General features: G+C 37.2%; 1 protein-coding gene across 1 annotated transcript in view; it reads left to right on the forward strand.

The window, feature by feature from the left end:
• The window catches only part of LOC311298817 (protein NLRC3-like), a gene marked incomplete at its 3' end in the record, with an annotated part of 87,515 nt that overhangs the window by 13,021 nt on the left and 56,666 nt on the right, over positions 1-17,828 (forward strand). Inside the window, exons 4-6 of the mRNA XM_084422071.1 lie at positions 3,330-3,500; positions 5,227-5,400; positions 17,254-17,427. Of these exons, the coding sequence (XP_084278197.1) occupies positions 3,330-3,500; positions 5,227-5,400; positions 17,254-17,427 (519 nt within the window). The remainder of the gene's footprint in view (positions 1-3,329; positions 3,501-5,226; positions 5,401-17,253; positions 17,428-17,828) is intronic.

Consider the following 17,828-nt stretch of genomic DNA (forward strand, 5'->3'; position numbering starts at 1 on the left):
TACGAGTCCCTCAGTTGTCACCAGTGTGAAAAAATGGATCTCACAATCATAGTCACTGCTAGTAAGGAGTCAAATATGCAGAAGGTTCTGGAAAAGCAAAGAATGTGCAGGAACTGGGGGATTTTTTCTAAAGGCTATTGGGCAGTTTTACTGTTCGGGACAAACAAGGGACTCATGAACAACCATTACAAAACAACAACAAAAAAAAAAAACAGTTGTGGATCATTCAGGTAATGACACACAATATTAAAAATCAAGTCTATGTAATTTGTCTTGTATTTTGTATTTGTATTTTGTCTTGTGGACTAGGCTATTGAACATCTGTTATGTGAAAAAGCTTTTTCAGGGCAGTACTAAATAGAATCAATGTTTTTATAATCCTTCTTATTAAAAAAATAAATAAAAATAACTATTTCTATAACGTTCTGTTACATTCTGCAAGGCGTTTTGTAAACATGACTAAAGTGTAAATGTAACAAAAATCATAACATTATTAGAAGCCATAATGTTGCTATGGTTACTATGTCAATCATCGCAATTTCATGTCTCACAGGACTCAAATTTAGCAGATTCACTCCCACATTTAAATGCAGTTATCACTTACAGTGTGAACGTAACCACTGGTCCTCTAGAAGCATGAAAAACAAAACTATTATTTAGATCGTCAATAGGGCTCCCCTTTAAGCCATCACTTACTTACTGCGTTCTGCACTTTCACTAAAACTCGTCAGAAACACTGATGTTGTCTGCACAAACCACATTTTTATACATGCTGCTGACATATTATTGTAACAGAGTTTGTGCTGAATACAGTGTAATCAGACTTTAGCCATGAAAATGTCACAAGTAACAGAAATAAGCACAAATGTCAGAGCATGTCAGAACACCTACAGGGCCCAGAAAACATCCCAACTTGTATGCCGCCAAGAGAAATCTGGTTACCGCACACATGCAACATCTAACAGCTGGTGCATGAGACAGTTTATGTAAAAATTGATGAAACGGCTGTGCTTCAGCAACAACAACATCATACCTTGTTTCTTTAAAACAGCTAAAAAACAATGTTATTTGCATAGAGCGGAATCAAAGCAACCTCGGCATCCGTTTTCAGGCCTTGGTAGCACTTTATTTTAGAGTCCTTTTCCTCTTGTACATACTATGTACTTATTACATAAACTAATTAATATGTTATAATAGTAATTACAATAACTGGGTACTAACTAGGTACTAACCATGAACCTACCCCTAAACCTAACCTTAACCCATGCAGTTACCTTATATTACCCAGTACTTTCTAGAGTAAGTACACTGTAAGAACATGTAAGTGCATGTAATGTAAAATAAAAGTGCAAAAAGTGCAAACCAGGCCTTCCCGCTCTCTAACGTCTCTCCAGTATGCAAAAGCTTCTCCATTATTAACAAGCTCTTGACTGATCATAACCTTTTAACAAGAGTCCTCTCTTTTTTCAGATTAACAGATTTAACCCTCTGGGGACCACAAACGCGCCCGCGCGTTTTGCTCGTTTTTTTTTTTTTAGCAATGAAAATAAACACTAAATGCTCTGTTAATTTTGATCTTTCATTTTCGTGTAATACATCAATCGATCCTGTTCAGTTTCTATTTTTTTTCTGTATACTCACAATAAAAATAAAGTGTTTTGCTTTTTGACAAATAAAGAAAAATTAACATGATGCGATTTCTGCCTTCTCTCTGTCAGTAAACTCCCATTTGAAACGCGTTCGAAAATGATCTATAACTCCGCAAAAATTCAGTCAAACAGGCAAACAGACCCACGGGCATAAAGCTTGAGATCGCATCTTTTAAATGAAGTCATTTATATAAAAAGCAAATATTCTCAGCTTCTGTAATCTGTATAAAAAGAGAGCGACTCCTGTCGAGCTCATTACGAGCTCATTCACAGTAATGTGACCACTCCCCGGAGAGCGCGTGCTATTCAAACGCAAATTCTGAGAACTATTTCAGAGCTGTGAAACGCCCACATCAGCTGTAAACAAAGCGCGTCGCGACTCCTCGCGAGTGAGACATTATAGCCTACCTTATGGAGAAAAGATTCCTCAGAACAGTGCTGATGAGGAGCAATATCTCCTGAAATGAGGAGCAATATCTCCTGAAATGAGGAGCAGATTCCGCTGAGGAGTGAGGTAGGCTGTTTTCTTTTCTCACGTGTGGAATAACGTTATGGAATAACGTTAGTGTAGGCCTATGTAAACCGCAAAAAGATGAATCGCATTTCTATAATATGACTCGCCTTTCTGTGAGATGAATGAAGGGGACATATTTGTAAAGACTGTTTAGCCTAAATATGAATCGCGCGTCTGTGTGTGAAAGAATAAACTGCTTTGCTATAGCCTACTGAGATGAGTAAAAATCGACTGGAATATGTTGAAATAAAATGTATTTGTATAAGCAACGTATTAAACTGCAAAAAAAAATACAATTTTTGTCAAAAATAAATTCATAGACTAAGATGTTAGATGTTCCAATGTTGGCTATATTCAAACTAATGAATACATATGATAAAATGTAGGCCTATAATCTTTTTTTTTTTTTTTTTTTTTACAAAGAAAGAGTACACTTGAAATATTGTTGAAATTGTAATTATTGTTGTAATTGTAACATTTTTAATAAAATAGCAAAACATATTTACAAGAGAGATGTAAGCGAAATCTTAAATGGTCAATATAAGTCTTCTTCTAAATACATCTTTTGTCCTTGCATTGTGGCTCAGTCAGTTTCACACCTGAGTGAATGGCTCATTATGCAGAGTGGGTGGGACATTCATAATCTAAGGTGTAAACTACTCCTCCCCCTCGCATATTGGCTTTCCAAGCAAAACCTGTTTTACACCATTTAAATCAATGTATTTTTTTTGTGAACAATAAAGCAAGACTATTTTTACATCATTTTGAAGCTAGAACTCAAAGGGACAACATCCATTAGTCAAAAGTCTTGTGGACACATATTTAATATGTGTTTTGTGGTCTTAATTCAGCAACTTTCATTTAAATTTTTTCCAATAACCACGCATAAACATTATTCTCTTAAAAATACAAACATCTACATACACGTTGCTCGCATATTATGGTAGCCCTGTTTGTGCTATATAGAGTGAATTTACACCTTTGCCATTAACATGTTTATAAATAACTGAAAAAAGCACAAATGTCAAGGCATGTCAGAACATCTCAAGGACCCCAAAACAGCTTGGTCCCCAGAGGGTTAAACTAGTTAATATATTGATCATAAATGTATGAAAATATATTTTTATTCCATGAGGGTTATAACCAGAGTACTCCTTTTTTTTCAGATTAGCAGCCTGTAATCTAACTGATCAGCACTGTGAAGTTGTGGCTTCAGTTCTACAGTCATCAAACTCCCTGAGAGAGCTGGACCTGAGTAACAATCACCTGCAGGATTCAGGACTGAAGCTACTCTGTGCTGGACTGAAGAGTCCAAACTGTCAACTCAACAAACTGAGGTTTGAGTTTGACTTTCATTCATTAATTAATGTTAATAATAATGTCTGCTTTATATAAATGTACACTACGGGGGGCTGTTGAATGCATGAATCTGATTGGTTGATGAATAGGGGTGGTTGAAAAAAATCAAACCTAGAGTTTTGAACTCAACAATTTGTTTTGACCAATTAGACTTTACATGTTTTCAGCATTGCACCCTTAAGTAATTAACTTTACACACAAACTCAACTCATTACTTTGTGTGGCAGAAACAACTCAACTGAGTGAAAGTAACTCAGGTGTAGGGCTGCAACAACTAATCGATAAAATCGATAATAATCGATTATGAAAATCGTTGTCAACGAATGTCATTGTCGATTAGTTGGTCTGCTCACGTCAAGGTGGAGCGTTACTGATGACGTCACTTTCATGACAACGCAGTCACGCGAAATGGCAGAGAGTAATCGGAGAGAAACATCAGCACGGCAAGCAAAAACTGTATTCTCATTATATGAAGATGTGAAAATGGTATAGTCTAGTTTAATTCAATGCTACTGTGTAAACAGCTTTGTTTACTAACTTCGGGACAGTCACACTAGATCTATTTTGTATCGAGCATCAGGTTGCGCAATCAGTACGCTCGCAACATAAGTGATGGATTAAAATAGCGCTACCGCAGAAATAAGTTAAATTAAATGGTGTTTACAAAGTGAAGCACTAAATATAAAGGCAGTTAATAACAGCAGCAGTAAAATATTGTTTTTTAGTCACTGTAGTCAGTGGTTTTCAGCGAATGCTTGTGCAGTAATACATAATTTTTCCTGTACTTTTAATCAAGCCTGTTGTCAGCTGCGTAACGTTACCTCCATTCCGCTCTCTTTTTATAGCATTTGTCTACTATGTAAGGGATAATCCCGCTTATTACATGGCTACCCACCAAATAAATCAATAATTTTACACAAAATATTGATTTAAAAAGGAGTTTCTTGATTTAAAAATGATTGTATTGCTTCCGCTAAAGAAAATAGTCTGTTCCGTCTCTACGGTTAGACTCCTGTGTCCATAGCAACGCTCTGTTTTTCTGGTGTGTTATACTTCGCAGCGGTCTGTTATCAAGAAATAACAGATCGCATTCTACATTGGAATTCAAAATCTGCTGCTTAATATCTAAAAATATCTAAAACATGTTTGTGTCCTAATTTCATAATGTGAAGTTTATATGTCAGCGCAACTCAATATTTTTTTTTTTTTTATATATATTTTGGATATTTAAAGAAGTTTTACTGTTTAAAAACTGGACAAACTTTTGTGTTTGGGGTTTAAAATGTAAAAATTTAAGATTATATTAGTAAAACTCAATGTGTGGCTTTTGCACTTTTTAAAGTACACTTTTACACATAAATACCCTGATTTAGGGTTTTATTTAGTTATAAACAAAAATCAAATTGAATTAAAAAAAAACCTAGGCTATCCGATTAATCGATTAATCGAAAAAATAATCGTCCGATTAATCGATTATCAAAATAATCGTTAGTTGCAGCCCTACTCAGGTGAATACACATTAGTGTAACATAGTAAATATAGTTTATATATTGTATATACTATATTGTAATTTATTAACGGAATATATGTTTTCATATATTTTTCAATATATTTGAAGTAGTTAATATATTGGTCATAAATGTATGAAAATATATTTTTATTCCATGAGGGTTATAACCAGAGTACTCCTTTTTTTTTCTTCAGATTAGCAGCCTGTAATCTAACTGATCAGCACTGTGAAGTTGTGACTTCAGTTCTACAATCATCAAACTCACCCCTGAGAGAGCTGGACCTGAGTAACAATGACCTGCAGGATTCAGGAGTGAATCTGCTCTCTGCTGGACTGAAGAATCCAAACTGTCAACTCAACATTTTGAGGTACTTAGAAGTTTTATGTATATAGCGCCTTTCTGTAGCTCAAGGTCGCTGTACATTGTACATTACAATACATTTACCCATCCACACTGCAAACCCATTAGGATACATATAGCCACATTATCCAAAGTACGTGTTAAACAGATATGTTTTTTAGCTGAGTCTTGAAGGTAGCCATAGATGAGATATAACGAAGTGTAAGGGGTAGTGAATTCCATAATTTAGGAGCATTAACACTAAATGATCTTCCACCTACAGTGGACAAAAAAAAAAAAAGTTCAGCTGATCTAAGTGATCATACTGTAATTCACATTATAAAGATTGAAGAATATATATCATTCATCTTTTTAAAATGCATCAAAACAGTACACTCATCACCATTTAAATAATCACCGGGCAGGGTGGTAGGAGTAAAGTAGATCAGATGGATATGGAGGTGCAAGACCATTTAATGCCTTAAATGTTAGAAGTAATATCTTAAAGTGAATACGTAATGCCACGGGTATCCAGTGTTGAGCAGAGGAGTAACGTGAGCAGAATGCCTGGTCGATGTGAGAACATACTGTAATCGATTGATGCATGAATTAAGGTGTCAGCATCAGATAGAGAAGTTCGAAGATGTGCAATATTACGAAAATGGAAAAAAGAGTTTTTAACAACAGAAGAAATATGAGAGCAAAAAGAGCTGAGTCAAATACAACACCAATGTTACAGATGGATGAAGAAGGCTTAACATGAACCCCATCAATATCAAAGGACTGGTCCATCCTTTTGACTGAGGCAGCAGAACCAATCATCAATATTTAAGTTGTGTTATTATTTAACTTGAGGAAATTCGGGGACATCCAATGCTTGATATCCCTGATACATGCAGTAAGTGAGTCGGGCAGGGAATGCTCTATTAGAGCTGGTGGTGAGGTAAATTTGAATGTCATCAGCATAGCAATGAAACTGAAGTCCATGCATGTATATGAGGTCACCAAGTAGATATAGATAAATGATGAACAGTAGTGGGCCAAGAACTGAACCTTAAAGAACACCCAGTGTAAGCGGAGCAGTGACCTATAGTGATATAATACTTTCTGTCGCTGATGTAGGAAATGATCCAGGAAAGAGCTGAACCAGTGATGCCGATATCACTAAGGCGAGAGATGAGTATTTAATGGGAGACTGTGTCAAATCCAGCACTTGTTTATTAACCCTGAATCCATGGACAGAAGAATCTCATTAACCACCAGTGGTGGAAAGAGTACTGAAAAAACATACTCAAGTAAAAGTATCATTACATTCCAAAAAATGTAGTGCGAGTAGAGTAAAAAGTACTTGTCCAAAAAACTACCTGAGTAAGAGTAAAAAAAGTAGCTAATTTAAACGTACTCATGAGTAGTGAGTACTGAGCTGCGGATTCTACCCCCTAATAATAAACACTGTGCACTACAATTCATAAAGTAAAAAAGCATTGTACATACTGTAATTCACATTATAAAGATCGAAGAATATATATCATTCATCTTTTTAAAATGCATCAAAACAGTACACTCATCACCATTTAAATCATATTGTTTAAAAAAAAAAAACATAAAAAATTAGGCGTAAGGCCACTGAGCCTGAGCATGCTTGTTGCACATAAAATATCAATGTTCATAACTGTGCAAAGAATTAAAAAAACCTTTAGAAACTCATACAATAGTTAAGCATCACACACCATGAGATGGGGTAAATAGAGAGATGAAAAAATACCCAATTTCTCTCCAAAACGGTACCAGTTTTTGTGTTTTGATAAAGAAATGAGAATCACTAATATTATCAGTTTACCTCACTCAACTGTAAAAGCTGTGAACTAACACTAATTACACTGTAATTCCATGCCATTAAATACGTTACAATTTAAACGTAAATGCACATTGTTCTAGAAGGGTGGCATCATCCCTTAAATTTTACACAGCTATATTTACTCAAATTGTAATGCTGATAATATAATTTGTAAGAAATTATGCATTAAATAGGGAAGTAGCCTATATCCGGGGAAACTTTTACAAAAGAAACAAAACACACAGACAAATGCATCTCTTTGTAGTCTTGGCGAAGCTGTTTTATCAGCAGCATCCACAACAACAACAAATATTTTTGCGCAAGTGCACTTGCTAAATGAAGGCGGATTGTATGAAATGGATCAATCAAAAAATGTTGTTTATTACTGAGCTGTAGTCACGCACTGACAGAAACGCAGGTCAAGTTAACGCCATGGTTCATAATGTGCACTGCATACTGAATCTGGTCCTCCAATTTCAGTACAGAAGGTGTTTTTCCACAGTTTTAGAGTGTCCCCAACACACCTTCACAGCGCGCACCACGCGCAACGAGCTGCTGACTTTTCCAAGTGACTCATGCATGTCGAGCGCGACAGCGCGGGGAGAGACAGCAGTGCACAGATCGCGACGCAGGTCTCTATAATATATTAAGTAAATTGGAGCGGGAATTCACCGAATTATGAACTCAGCACTTGAGTTAGTTTACACTGTACACAATACCCCCAGCCTCACATCAAATGTCACTCCCTGTAGATAGGCCAACCTTATGTATTGTGTATCATGTATTAATGTGTCTGTCTGTATGTATATGTATGTTATTTTGTATGTTTAATGCTTATTGTTTAATGTAATGCTGGAATCTGTACTAAAGAGCTGTACTGAAAACAAATTCCACCAGCCTGGCTGTGTGGTCATTAAAATTAAATCAAATTAAATCAAATCAATAAATATAATAATAAGCAGAAATGTGAAATGTACCTTAGCATATTAGAGGAAGATGCTGATATCTCTATTGAATTGATGCTTGGAGAATGCACTTCCACAGCAGCCACGAGTAACAGCAGATAGGCTAGCTAGCAGTTAAAGTTTTCTATGCAGAATTTGATTTGACGACAGTCACGAGACCGATTACTCGATCCAATCACGTTGATGGATAAAAAATAAAATTTTAAAACAAGCATGTAACGACTAACGACCACAAACAGAAGGAAAGTAGTGGAGTAAAAGTACCGATACATAACTTAAAATATACTCAAGTAAAAGTAAAATTACACAATTTTTAAACTACTCAAAAAAGTACAATTTCTGAAAAAAACTACTTAATTACAGTAATGTGAGTATTTGTAATTCGTTACTTCACACCACTGTTAACCACCCCAAGAAGAGCAGTTTCAGTACTATGAGATGTGCGAAATCCTGACTGAAAAGGTTCAAAAAGACCATTAGGATCTAAGTATGATCTCAGTTGTGAAGCCACAACTTTTTCAAGTATTTTGCTTAAGAATGGTAAATTAGATATTAGATATAAGCTGGCAGGACGTGGAATTAGACTTCATAATTAGATCACTTATGGCAGCAGAGGTAGTCAGAGTAAAAGCAAGTTTGTTGAATGAGCTGAATCAGCTTATATCAAATGAACATTTGAGTCACTTTGGTGTCTTTGGTAATGGATTCAATTGACTTTAATGTGTCTGAAAAGAATTGAGAAAAGCTATTCACAAGCACTGCAGAGCCAGAAATAACATGTTGTGGTGGATTAGTGAGATTGTTAACTATAGCAAAGAGTGATTTGGGCCTGCACATGGAATTCTTAAAAGTACAGTTGTTACTCAACCAGAATAGTACGCCAATTTTTCATACGGCGGTAAAATTGGGGATGTGTATTTGCTGCCTTTTACCCCTAAGTGGCACTATAATCACAGACTTTGAAAAGTGTCAGTTTATTATCTCTATTACATAATCTGACACTGCGCTGTGGCTCATTGAGAGCGATTGAGAGCTGGTAGCAGATAAGTTCAAGTGAAACAGTAGTTAAACGAATTCATAATCACAATACTGAAATTACATTACAACTTTAGAACTGAAACAAATGTAGGCTTCTATTATTGCATCAAATTTAAGCAAAGTAGGCTAAACTTTAACATTGTGTGCCCAATTTTTCTAAAGGCAATGCATGTCAGTAGTAGGGATGCTCCAATCCGATATTTGTTTCGGGTATCGGCTCAGATATGGAATAAAATTTTAGATCGGGTATCGGTAACAATGGGCCCGATCCGTAGGGGCATCAAATTACAGCGAGAGCGATTCAAAAGCTTACAAAGCAGTCGGCTCTCTAAACACTCTCGCAGTAATTCTATGATGTGCGATGAAGTGTGTGACATCACGCGCTAGCAACATGCGCAGAACGCAGGCGGCAGGTAAACAGTTTCCAATTCAAACAAGCTAACGTGCATACCTATCAACACTCCTGTTTTCCCCCAGAGTCTCCTGTATTTCACACCCATCTCCCACCCCCCTCCCGTTTTTTTTTCTCCCGTGAAACTCCCGTAATTTGTATGGCCCAAACCTCGTTAAATGAATAACCACATCAATTTATTATTCCAAGGTTGTCTGATTGCCAGATCTTGTATTAAACGTATCCTACTCACACAATCAACACTTCATACAAATTTCAACCCATTTGTGAGCTCAGCCTGGCAACCTACAACCCAGTTGCGCTGTTGACGTCTGCGCAGGTAGTAGTTGGGAAGTTGGATAAGCGTCACGGGTAGAAATGGGAGGAGAAGACTCAGTGGTAAATATTTAATGCAATTAATGCAGCATCCGTTTTAAAATAAATCGCTAAAAAGAAATAAAAAAGAAACATGAATAAATCTTATCCATGCTTTGTTTTATTTTTATTGAATATCATGTATTTATTTATGTTAATATCTGCGCAATTAATGTGTATTTTAGCCATCCAGAACCACCCATAAAGTTAAGAAAGTAATGTTTAAGTCAAGCCTGCCTGATGCCTTTCACAAAAGAATGATCCCAGTCTCTTCCACACAGTGAGGCATACTGTTTATTAGGTAATTCAGCACTGTTTTTATTTTAGTATCGGATCGGTGATCGGTATTGGCCGATACTGAATCCCAGATATCAGAATCGGTATCGGAGGCAAAAAATGCTGATCGGAGCATCCCTAGTCAATAGATTATGTGTCTTATACTTCATGTTATTTCAATTTGTTAAAGGCGCTGTATATAGCTTTTCTACCAAAACGAATCCTTTTTTTATTGTCTGTGTGTGTGAAGGGGTTGTAATCTCACATTAAAATGATCCACTTTGCGGGTTTTGCTATTACCTCTGAAAGCAAGTATTCTTATTTTTATGTGAAGGTCCCGGGTCGGATTTACCGCCAGTGACGTCACCTGCATGCGCGCTCCCGAGCCTCTCGCCTCGTCTAGCCTACTGACTTTGCACTCAACAGCGACGACACTGCAACTTATGACATGGACTTATGACTTATGCTTCTTATGACATGTTTGATAACACTAAGAAACAACCTGCGCCCAGCAAAACACAGACTCCAACACAAACTCCACATATTGATAAAAAATAAAATTAAATTTTTTTTCTGCTGAAGCTCGTAAGGTCAGACGTGAATCGGATGAACTTCGGGTAAAAAACACGGATCAACATCGGCAGGGCATTTGAATAATGGAGAAACCTTATCTACAAACCTAGAATGTACATTTCCTGAAGAAAATGTGAAGTAGTGCTTGCAGTGACAGAATTCGGCACGGTTGATAGGGTTCCATACTTATCATGGTACGAGCATGGAGCATTAGTTCAACGTCAAGCTGATAAAAGTAGCCTATTATTGTAACGTTGCAGTGAGAGTTTACCTGAGTTTCCAGCATGTTGTGGGATGCTTTGTGTGTTACATCCGGTTGCGTCTCAGTCTGGCCGGTACCCACAGTGCTCGCTCATAAATTCGAGCACGCGTAAGAGCACGCGCTTGTAAACTTATTGGTTGCAATCTGAAACATCACCGCTAGAGGCCACTAAAAACTACATACAGCACCTTTAATAGATTTATTAACTGAAACATAACAGTGAAATAAATTAAATTAAAACATTGATCAGGACTTGCTAACCGATGTTAGTTGGCAGCATATGTGTTTTAGAATTCTTTATTAAGAATTAAATAGGCTTACAGTAGGTTGTTATGATTTGCATAATTTTCTTTAATAAATAATAAAAACATTTCAACATAAAACATTGCAATAAAAAAATATTACATCAATGAGGCTTTGCATGAGCATAAGCAGGGCTGTACAGTGTGACATATCTGCTATGGAAGAAATATGGTAGTATCGTGCTACAGCGCACATTCTATCAGCTGCAGTTCTGGCGCCTCAGTCCCAATACTGTAAAACTCGACGTACATTCACATCACATGTTAATGCAGCGGTAGAGTTACACTCACAGGACACTGCACTTATTCGCAATCACAAAAGTTGTCACAAATTATTTGCTCGTGCTTTAAAGCTTCTGTGAAAATATAACCTTGATATCTTTAATATTGACTGAGTAAGGCCATGTCAAAGATTTGCTCAAATTCGGGCTCAGAAAATCATATTTTTGACATTTGATCCATAGTTATCCTGCATATGTGCCATATAACACATTAAAGCTGAGATTCTCCCCTTTTTAGTGATATATGAGACATTGGTGGAAAAATTCTTAAAGTTTTGTAAAACAGGTCTATTTATTATGATGTGCATGTCCAAAAAGCTAAAAGCATAAAAACATTGAAACGAATGGGGGTACCACAAGAGCTTGATCGTAGCAACAATTACCATGTCAATTCAATGGAATGATTTAATGTATAACTTTATTAGTAAAATGTAATATCAGTGAAAAAAATGTCAATAATATATCAATTAAATAACATAAACATTTCTCATTCTCTTACTGGCCCACGGTGTAACATTGAGTAAATCTGGAGTAAAAAATAAATAAATAAATACAATTTTAAGGGATAGTTTACCCAAAAACTACAATTCTGTCATCATTTACTTACACACAAAACCGGTTAAATCATAATTTGGGGCAATTCCACCGAGATTAATATCAAGCAAGCTGTTTATAGCAAGCAGCTATTTTCCGTTCCTGCTCATGCTTCGGTGTCGCCATGTCAGATGTCAAAACAACGCATTACCATCCAGCAAATAACACGTAGCAGGCCAAAAACGTCCTTAAAATAAGTTTAATATTACTGGCAGAATACTGAGCTACAAAACAAATAAGCAGTTCTTAAAATATTGGCTATGACAAGAAAAAAATCACCTCAGACATCTAAACGCGGCTTACATCTCCTTTTTTTTCATTGTGTTGACCTGATTACCGCTCGCGGATTAATATTAAAGTCTGTTTTTACTCTTTCTAATAGAAAAGACTTAGAAAAGAAGTTCCTAGACCGAATGATATAAGAATCAGCAGTGTTGTTGCGCGAAATAAAACCAGAGACGAATGAAATCAATGTTTAGGAAGCCCACGTCCGTTTTTTTTTTTTTTTTTCGCAAAAGTATAACGTAGTGTCAATAAAATCATTAATTTCAGTATTTATCATGTTATAAATGAAAATGTAAGTATTGCATCTCAAAACCATTGGTATAATCTATCATTTACAGCAATAAACACACATGACCTATTTTTGTCATTTTTATGGCTATGACTACTTTGACGCTCGTTAACTCATAATTCGATTCTGCGACTTTAGCCGGGGTTTCACAGGCGGGGTCACATTTTATCTAAAAACGAAACCATCATTTACACAGTCCAGCATCAGACAACAACAGCAGAGCATTAATGTTTCATTTCTGCTCCATACAGGCATTTGTATGCTCCCCACAATATCTAGCTTGTCCAATGGACGTTTTTCTTTAAAACATAAACCTCTTTTACAGCACCACTCGGCTCTTCTGACGATGATCATTCATTCCGCTTCAGGGTCTCCTCTCTGCACTAACGTCTGCACGCTCCCACGCGAACATTTGCCTATGTTTACCTGTTGCCGAGCCCCGCCTTGATGCAGTGATTGACAGGGATGGGCTACGGGGCGGGGACGTGATTGGCTTGGAATGCATTTTCAATTTGCACATTGAATTTTGCTACATTTAATTGACATTTAATGAAAATGCAATCGCAAGTGTCTTACCTACGAGTGTAAAGGCAATTAAGAGAAATAACATTTAAATGATCATGTTGCTACAAATTTTGCCTGAACATGTTAAACAAATCTTATCATTTCTGTAATACATTTTAAATTTGCAACTTATAAAGCGTTAAAATATGCATTCAATTTACATATTAAACCTAGTGTATTAAATGGCAAATGTAAATTATATAATTTAATTTTAATTTTACGATAACGTTTTTGTCAAAGACCACATCCAGATCGAATTCAGAACAATGATCAAAACACAGATGGAGTAGATCAAGTCCATCAACACGCCTAATGCTTGCACGGGCCTATAGCTCATCCTGAATCGACATTTAATTCAGTAACATTAGGCGGTTTTGATTTATATGCTGTTTAATGTTGGTGATCGCGTTATTTCACATATGCATATGATTACATATGATATCCCTTGTTTCTGAATCTTCTTTGTGTTTTGTTCAGGAGATTCAGAACTCTTTCAGAAGACACGTAATGGTGTGGAAAAAGTTAATAATAAAAGTCATAATTTAATCACCCTGGTGTTCTTCTAATGCAGTATGTCCTTCTTTTTTTTTCGGACCACAGAAGGAGATTTAAAATAAAATATCCCGCTCACACTCATCGACATAATGGGAGTGAATAGCGACCAGAATCAAGCTTAAAAAAAGATGCAAAAGTATCACAGAAAGGTCCCATGTGATGTGTCATATATTCCAAGTGTTCTATGGGTATATGATAGCGTTTGGTGAAAAACAAATCGAAATTTAATTTGTTACTTAATGAAAATCCTGACATTGGCTTCTGGTATTTTGTGCATGACTGTGCATTCATGAGACTCGATTAGCATCGCAGTTCACTCCGCCTTACCCAGAAGTTGGATGTGTGCTTGGTTTCATACCGTCTCGCTATGTCAGAGCCAGTCGTCAACGGCCGGTAACTCAGAGGGTTCCCCTGACCACTGAATTAAAAGGTGTTGAAATCCCAGGACACATTGGAAAGGGGTAATGCCAGTGGAGGGTTTCTGAAGGGAATTTTGAGCATATTCTGCCCAGGGTAAGAAGCGGCTCTAGTCGTACTAATTCTGCTGACAGTATATTCTGAGAAACCTTGTCCAGACCCGAGATATGAACTGGAAACCCCCGGTCTGAGACAATATCTTCAGGTAGTCGATAATAGTGAAACACGTAGTGGAAGAGATATTCTGCTGTTTCTAAAGCTGTTGGGAGCTTGGGTAGAGGTATTAATCGACGTGCTTTAGAAAAATGACCAATGACTGTTAATATAATAGTGTTACCCTGGGAGGCCAGGAATTCAGTGACAAAAACCAATAGCAATGTGTGACCGAGGTCATTGAGGAATGGGTAGTGGCTGTAGAAGGCATGCGATGGGTTGTCCAAAAAAATTGCTGTGTGCAATACTGACAGTTACTAACGTATGTGATTTGTGTCTCTGAAGAAAAGGTAGACCAATGATGACTGGATTGTGAGGGGAACGGTTGAGGTAAAAGCATTTTTCTCTGTGTGTAGAACTCCAACTACACACAAGTAGGGTCCGAGTCAAGTCGGGCCGTAGTTATGATGGTACTCATAGAGAACATTATCTTTACAGTTACTTAACATTATCTTTACATTTACATGAAGTGTAATGACACTTTAATTTACTGCCACACTTTAATATGTCAATTATATTATCAGAAAACTGAATATTTAGCGTTGTCAGGCTTTTATTTGTGCTTAATGGATGAAACAATGGCGCTGCACACTCTGGTTTATGGCTGCTATCAATTTGACCTGCCACAGTTTGACACTGCTGATGCTTCAAAGCTTTTCCCGAAACAATCAAAGAAAAGCTTCAAAGATTCAAGAAGCTTTGTTTCTCCATCCCTAGTACTCACCCTCAGAGTATACTGTTGTGATAGTCAAGTTGGGCAGTTTGCTCTCAGATGTCCTGCTTGACTGCAATACAGACATGTTGCAGCGTTCTTGCTCCTCTGTGGACAGATGAGTTCATCCTGCATGGGTTCAGTGTCATCCATAGGGAAGTTTGCTTAGTGAAGAGGGTTAGAGAATCTGTTTGGTTTTTGAGAGCGAATGAGATGGTCAATACGAATCGCTAAATCGATGAATTGATCAGTTGAGGGAAAAATGCTCAGAAATGTTAGCCATGGCAAAACAAGACTTTGCACTGAGCCTAATGTGCTCAGAGCTTAAATAGTCCATGAAATGGGGAACAGGTGTTTGTGCAATCAGTCCAGGTATGTGAATTCTGGGATTTGTAGTCAGTACTCAGTTAATACTGTTAATACTCAGATGAGGGAGACCTGTGGCAGATGGGAGGATTTTCAAAGGTAGTGTTTGTAACAATCTAGAAGTACAGCGATCAGTTCAGGTGCAGAGATGCACAGATGCAGAGATTATTAGTTCAGGTGCAGAGATGCACAGATACAGAGATCATCAGTTCAGGTGCAGAGATGCACAGATACAGAGATCATCAGTTCAGGTGCAGAGATGCACAGATGCATAGATGATCAGTTCAGGTGCAGAGATGCACAGATGCAGAGATTATCAGTTCAGGTGCAGAGATGCACAGATGCATAGATGATCAGTTCAGGTGCAGAGATGCACAGATGCATAGATGATCAGTTCAGGTGCAGAGATGCACAGATGCATAGATGATCAGTTCAGGTGCAGAGATGCACAGATGCAGAGATGCACAGATGCATAGATGATCAGTTCAGGTGCAGAGATGATCAGTTCAGGTGCAGAGATGCACAGGTGCATAGATGATCAGTTCAGGTGCAGAGATGCACAGATACACACAGATGATCAGTTCAGGTGCAGAGATGCACAGATGCAGAGCTGATCAGTTCAGGTGCAGAGATGCACAGATGCAGAGATGATCAGTTCAGGTGCAGAGATGCACAGATACACAGATGATCAGTTCAGGTGCAGAGATGCACAGATACACAGATGATCAGTTCAGGTGCAGAGATGCACAGATGCAGAGATGATCAGTTCAGGTGCAGAGATGCACAGATGCAGAGATGATCAGTTCAGGTGTGCTCCATGTTTCCACTTAAACAGATATGTGGTGATAAAGTATAAGTGATCTGTCAGATGCATTAAAGAGTGTCAAAATGTTTAATTTGAAAGTTAAGACCTTGTTCTTATCAAAATAACAAAGCTCAGCAATTATTTGATAGGAGTAAGTAACTGTCTATTTATTATGTTTGCAAAATGATTACCTTCATCTGGGTGTGGATGATGATGATCCCTCAGGTGCTGTACATATTAGAAGTGTTTGCTGCTTTTGCTGACACTTTTCATCTGAATGTTTTGCATATTGCATACCTGTCTTCAACTACTCCTGAATCATGTTTAGAGAGCCAAAATGCCCCAATAGCTTATTTAATTTGCTTCTTCTGCAAGTACAAGAGATTGCATTGTTCCACCATGTTTTCAATTTGAGAGTTTCACATGTGCTGAAAGTTGATTTGCACACACCCTCCCTTACCTAGACAATCACCTAGTGAACTCAGCTACTATATTAACAGCCTTACAGAGTATCCAGACAGAGGGCGCGCCACACACAAGTCTGAAAGACTAATTTTAATGTTTTCTTTTTTTAAACATAGCTTCCAAATTCTTACTGTTTAATAACGTGACCATTATAATCACGGTCAATTTTGAAATTGGGTAATATCAACATCACTAATTGTAATCAATCAGAGGTTCTTGTAAAGATAATTGATGGGTTGAAGAGCCGTGTTGTTTATTGTAGTGTATATTCTCTAAAAATGAAGCACACTGACATGAACACTTACTGTTGTTGTAGATTATCTCAGTGTTTGGTGACCGAGGAAGGTTGTGCTGCTCTGGCTTCAGCTCTGAGTTCAAACCCTTCACACCTGAGAGAGCTGGATCTGAGCTACAATCACCCAGGAGAATCAGGAGTGAAGCTGCTCTCTGATGCAATGAACCATCCAGACTGCACACTGGACAAACTCAAGTAAGTGGACCAGTAAGAATCATCCTGGCTGGTGTGTATGTGAGGGAGACTGAGAGTTTTTAATAGTTTTTGAACACCAGTGTGTTAAAAAGTGACACCAAGCAGTCCTGACAAAGCATCCAGACGAGTTTGTTAGTGAGAATGTGTTGAGAAAATAATGTATAGACTCTGATACTATAGAAGCTGTAGAAACCTCACAAAGACATATAACTGGGACTCCCTCCTTCATTTCACAACATACTCTTTAAGAGACCCCCATCTTACACTGATTACCCAAACAGATAACCTTCTCGAACATGTCTGTGAACCCATTTATGACACGGCGCGTGTGTGAGAGAGGTTATTTTATATAAATGTTAAAACTTTATTTCACAGTCAATTTACAAATAAATAAAATACAA

Source organism: Rutilus rutilus (assembly GCF_951802725.1).
Source record: "Rutilus rutilus genome assembly, chromosome: 1".
Classification (NCBI taxonomy): Eukaryota; Metazoa; Chordata; class Actinopteri; order Cypriniformes; family Leuciscidae; genus Rutilus; species Rutilus rutilus.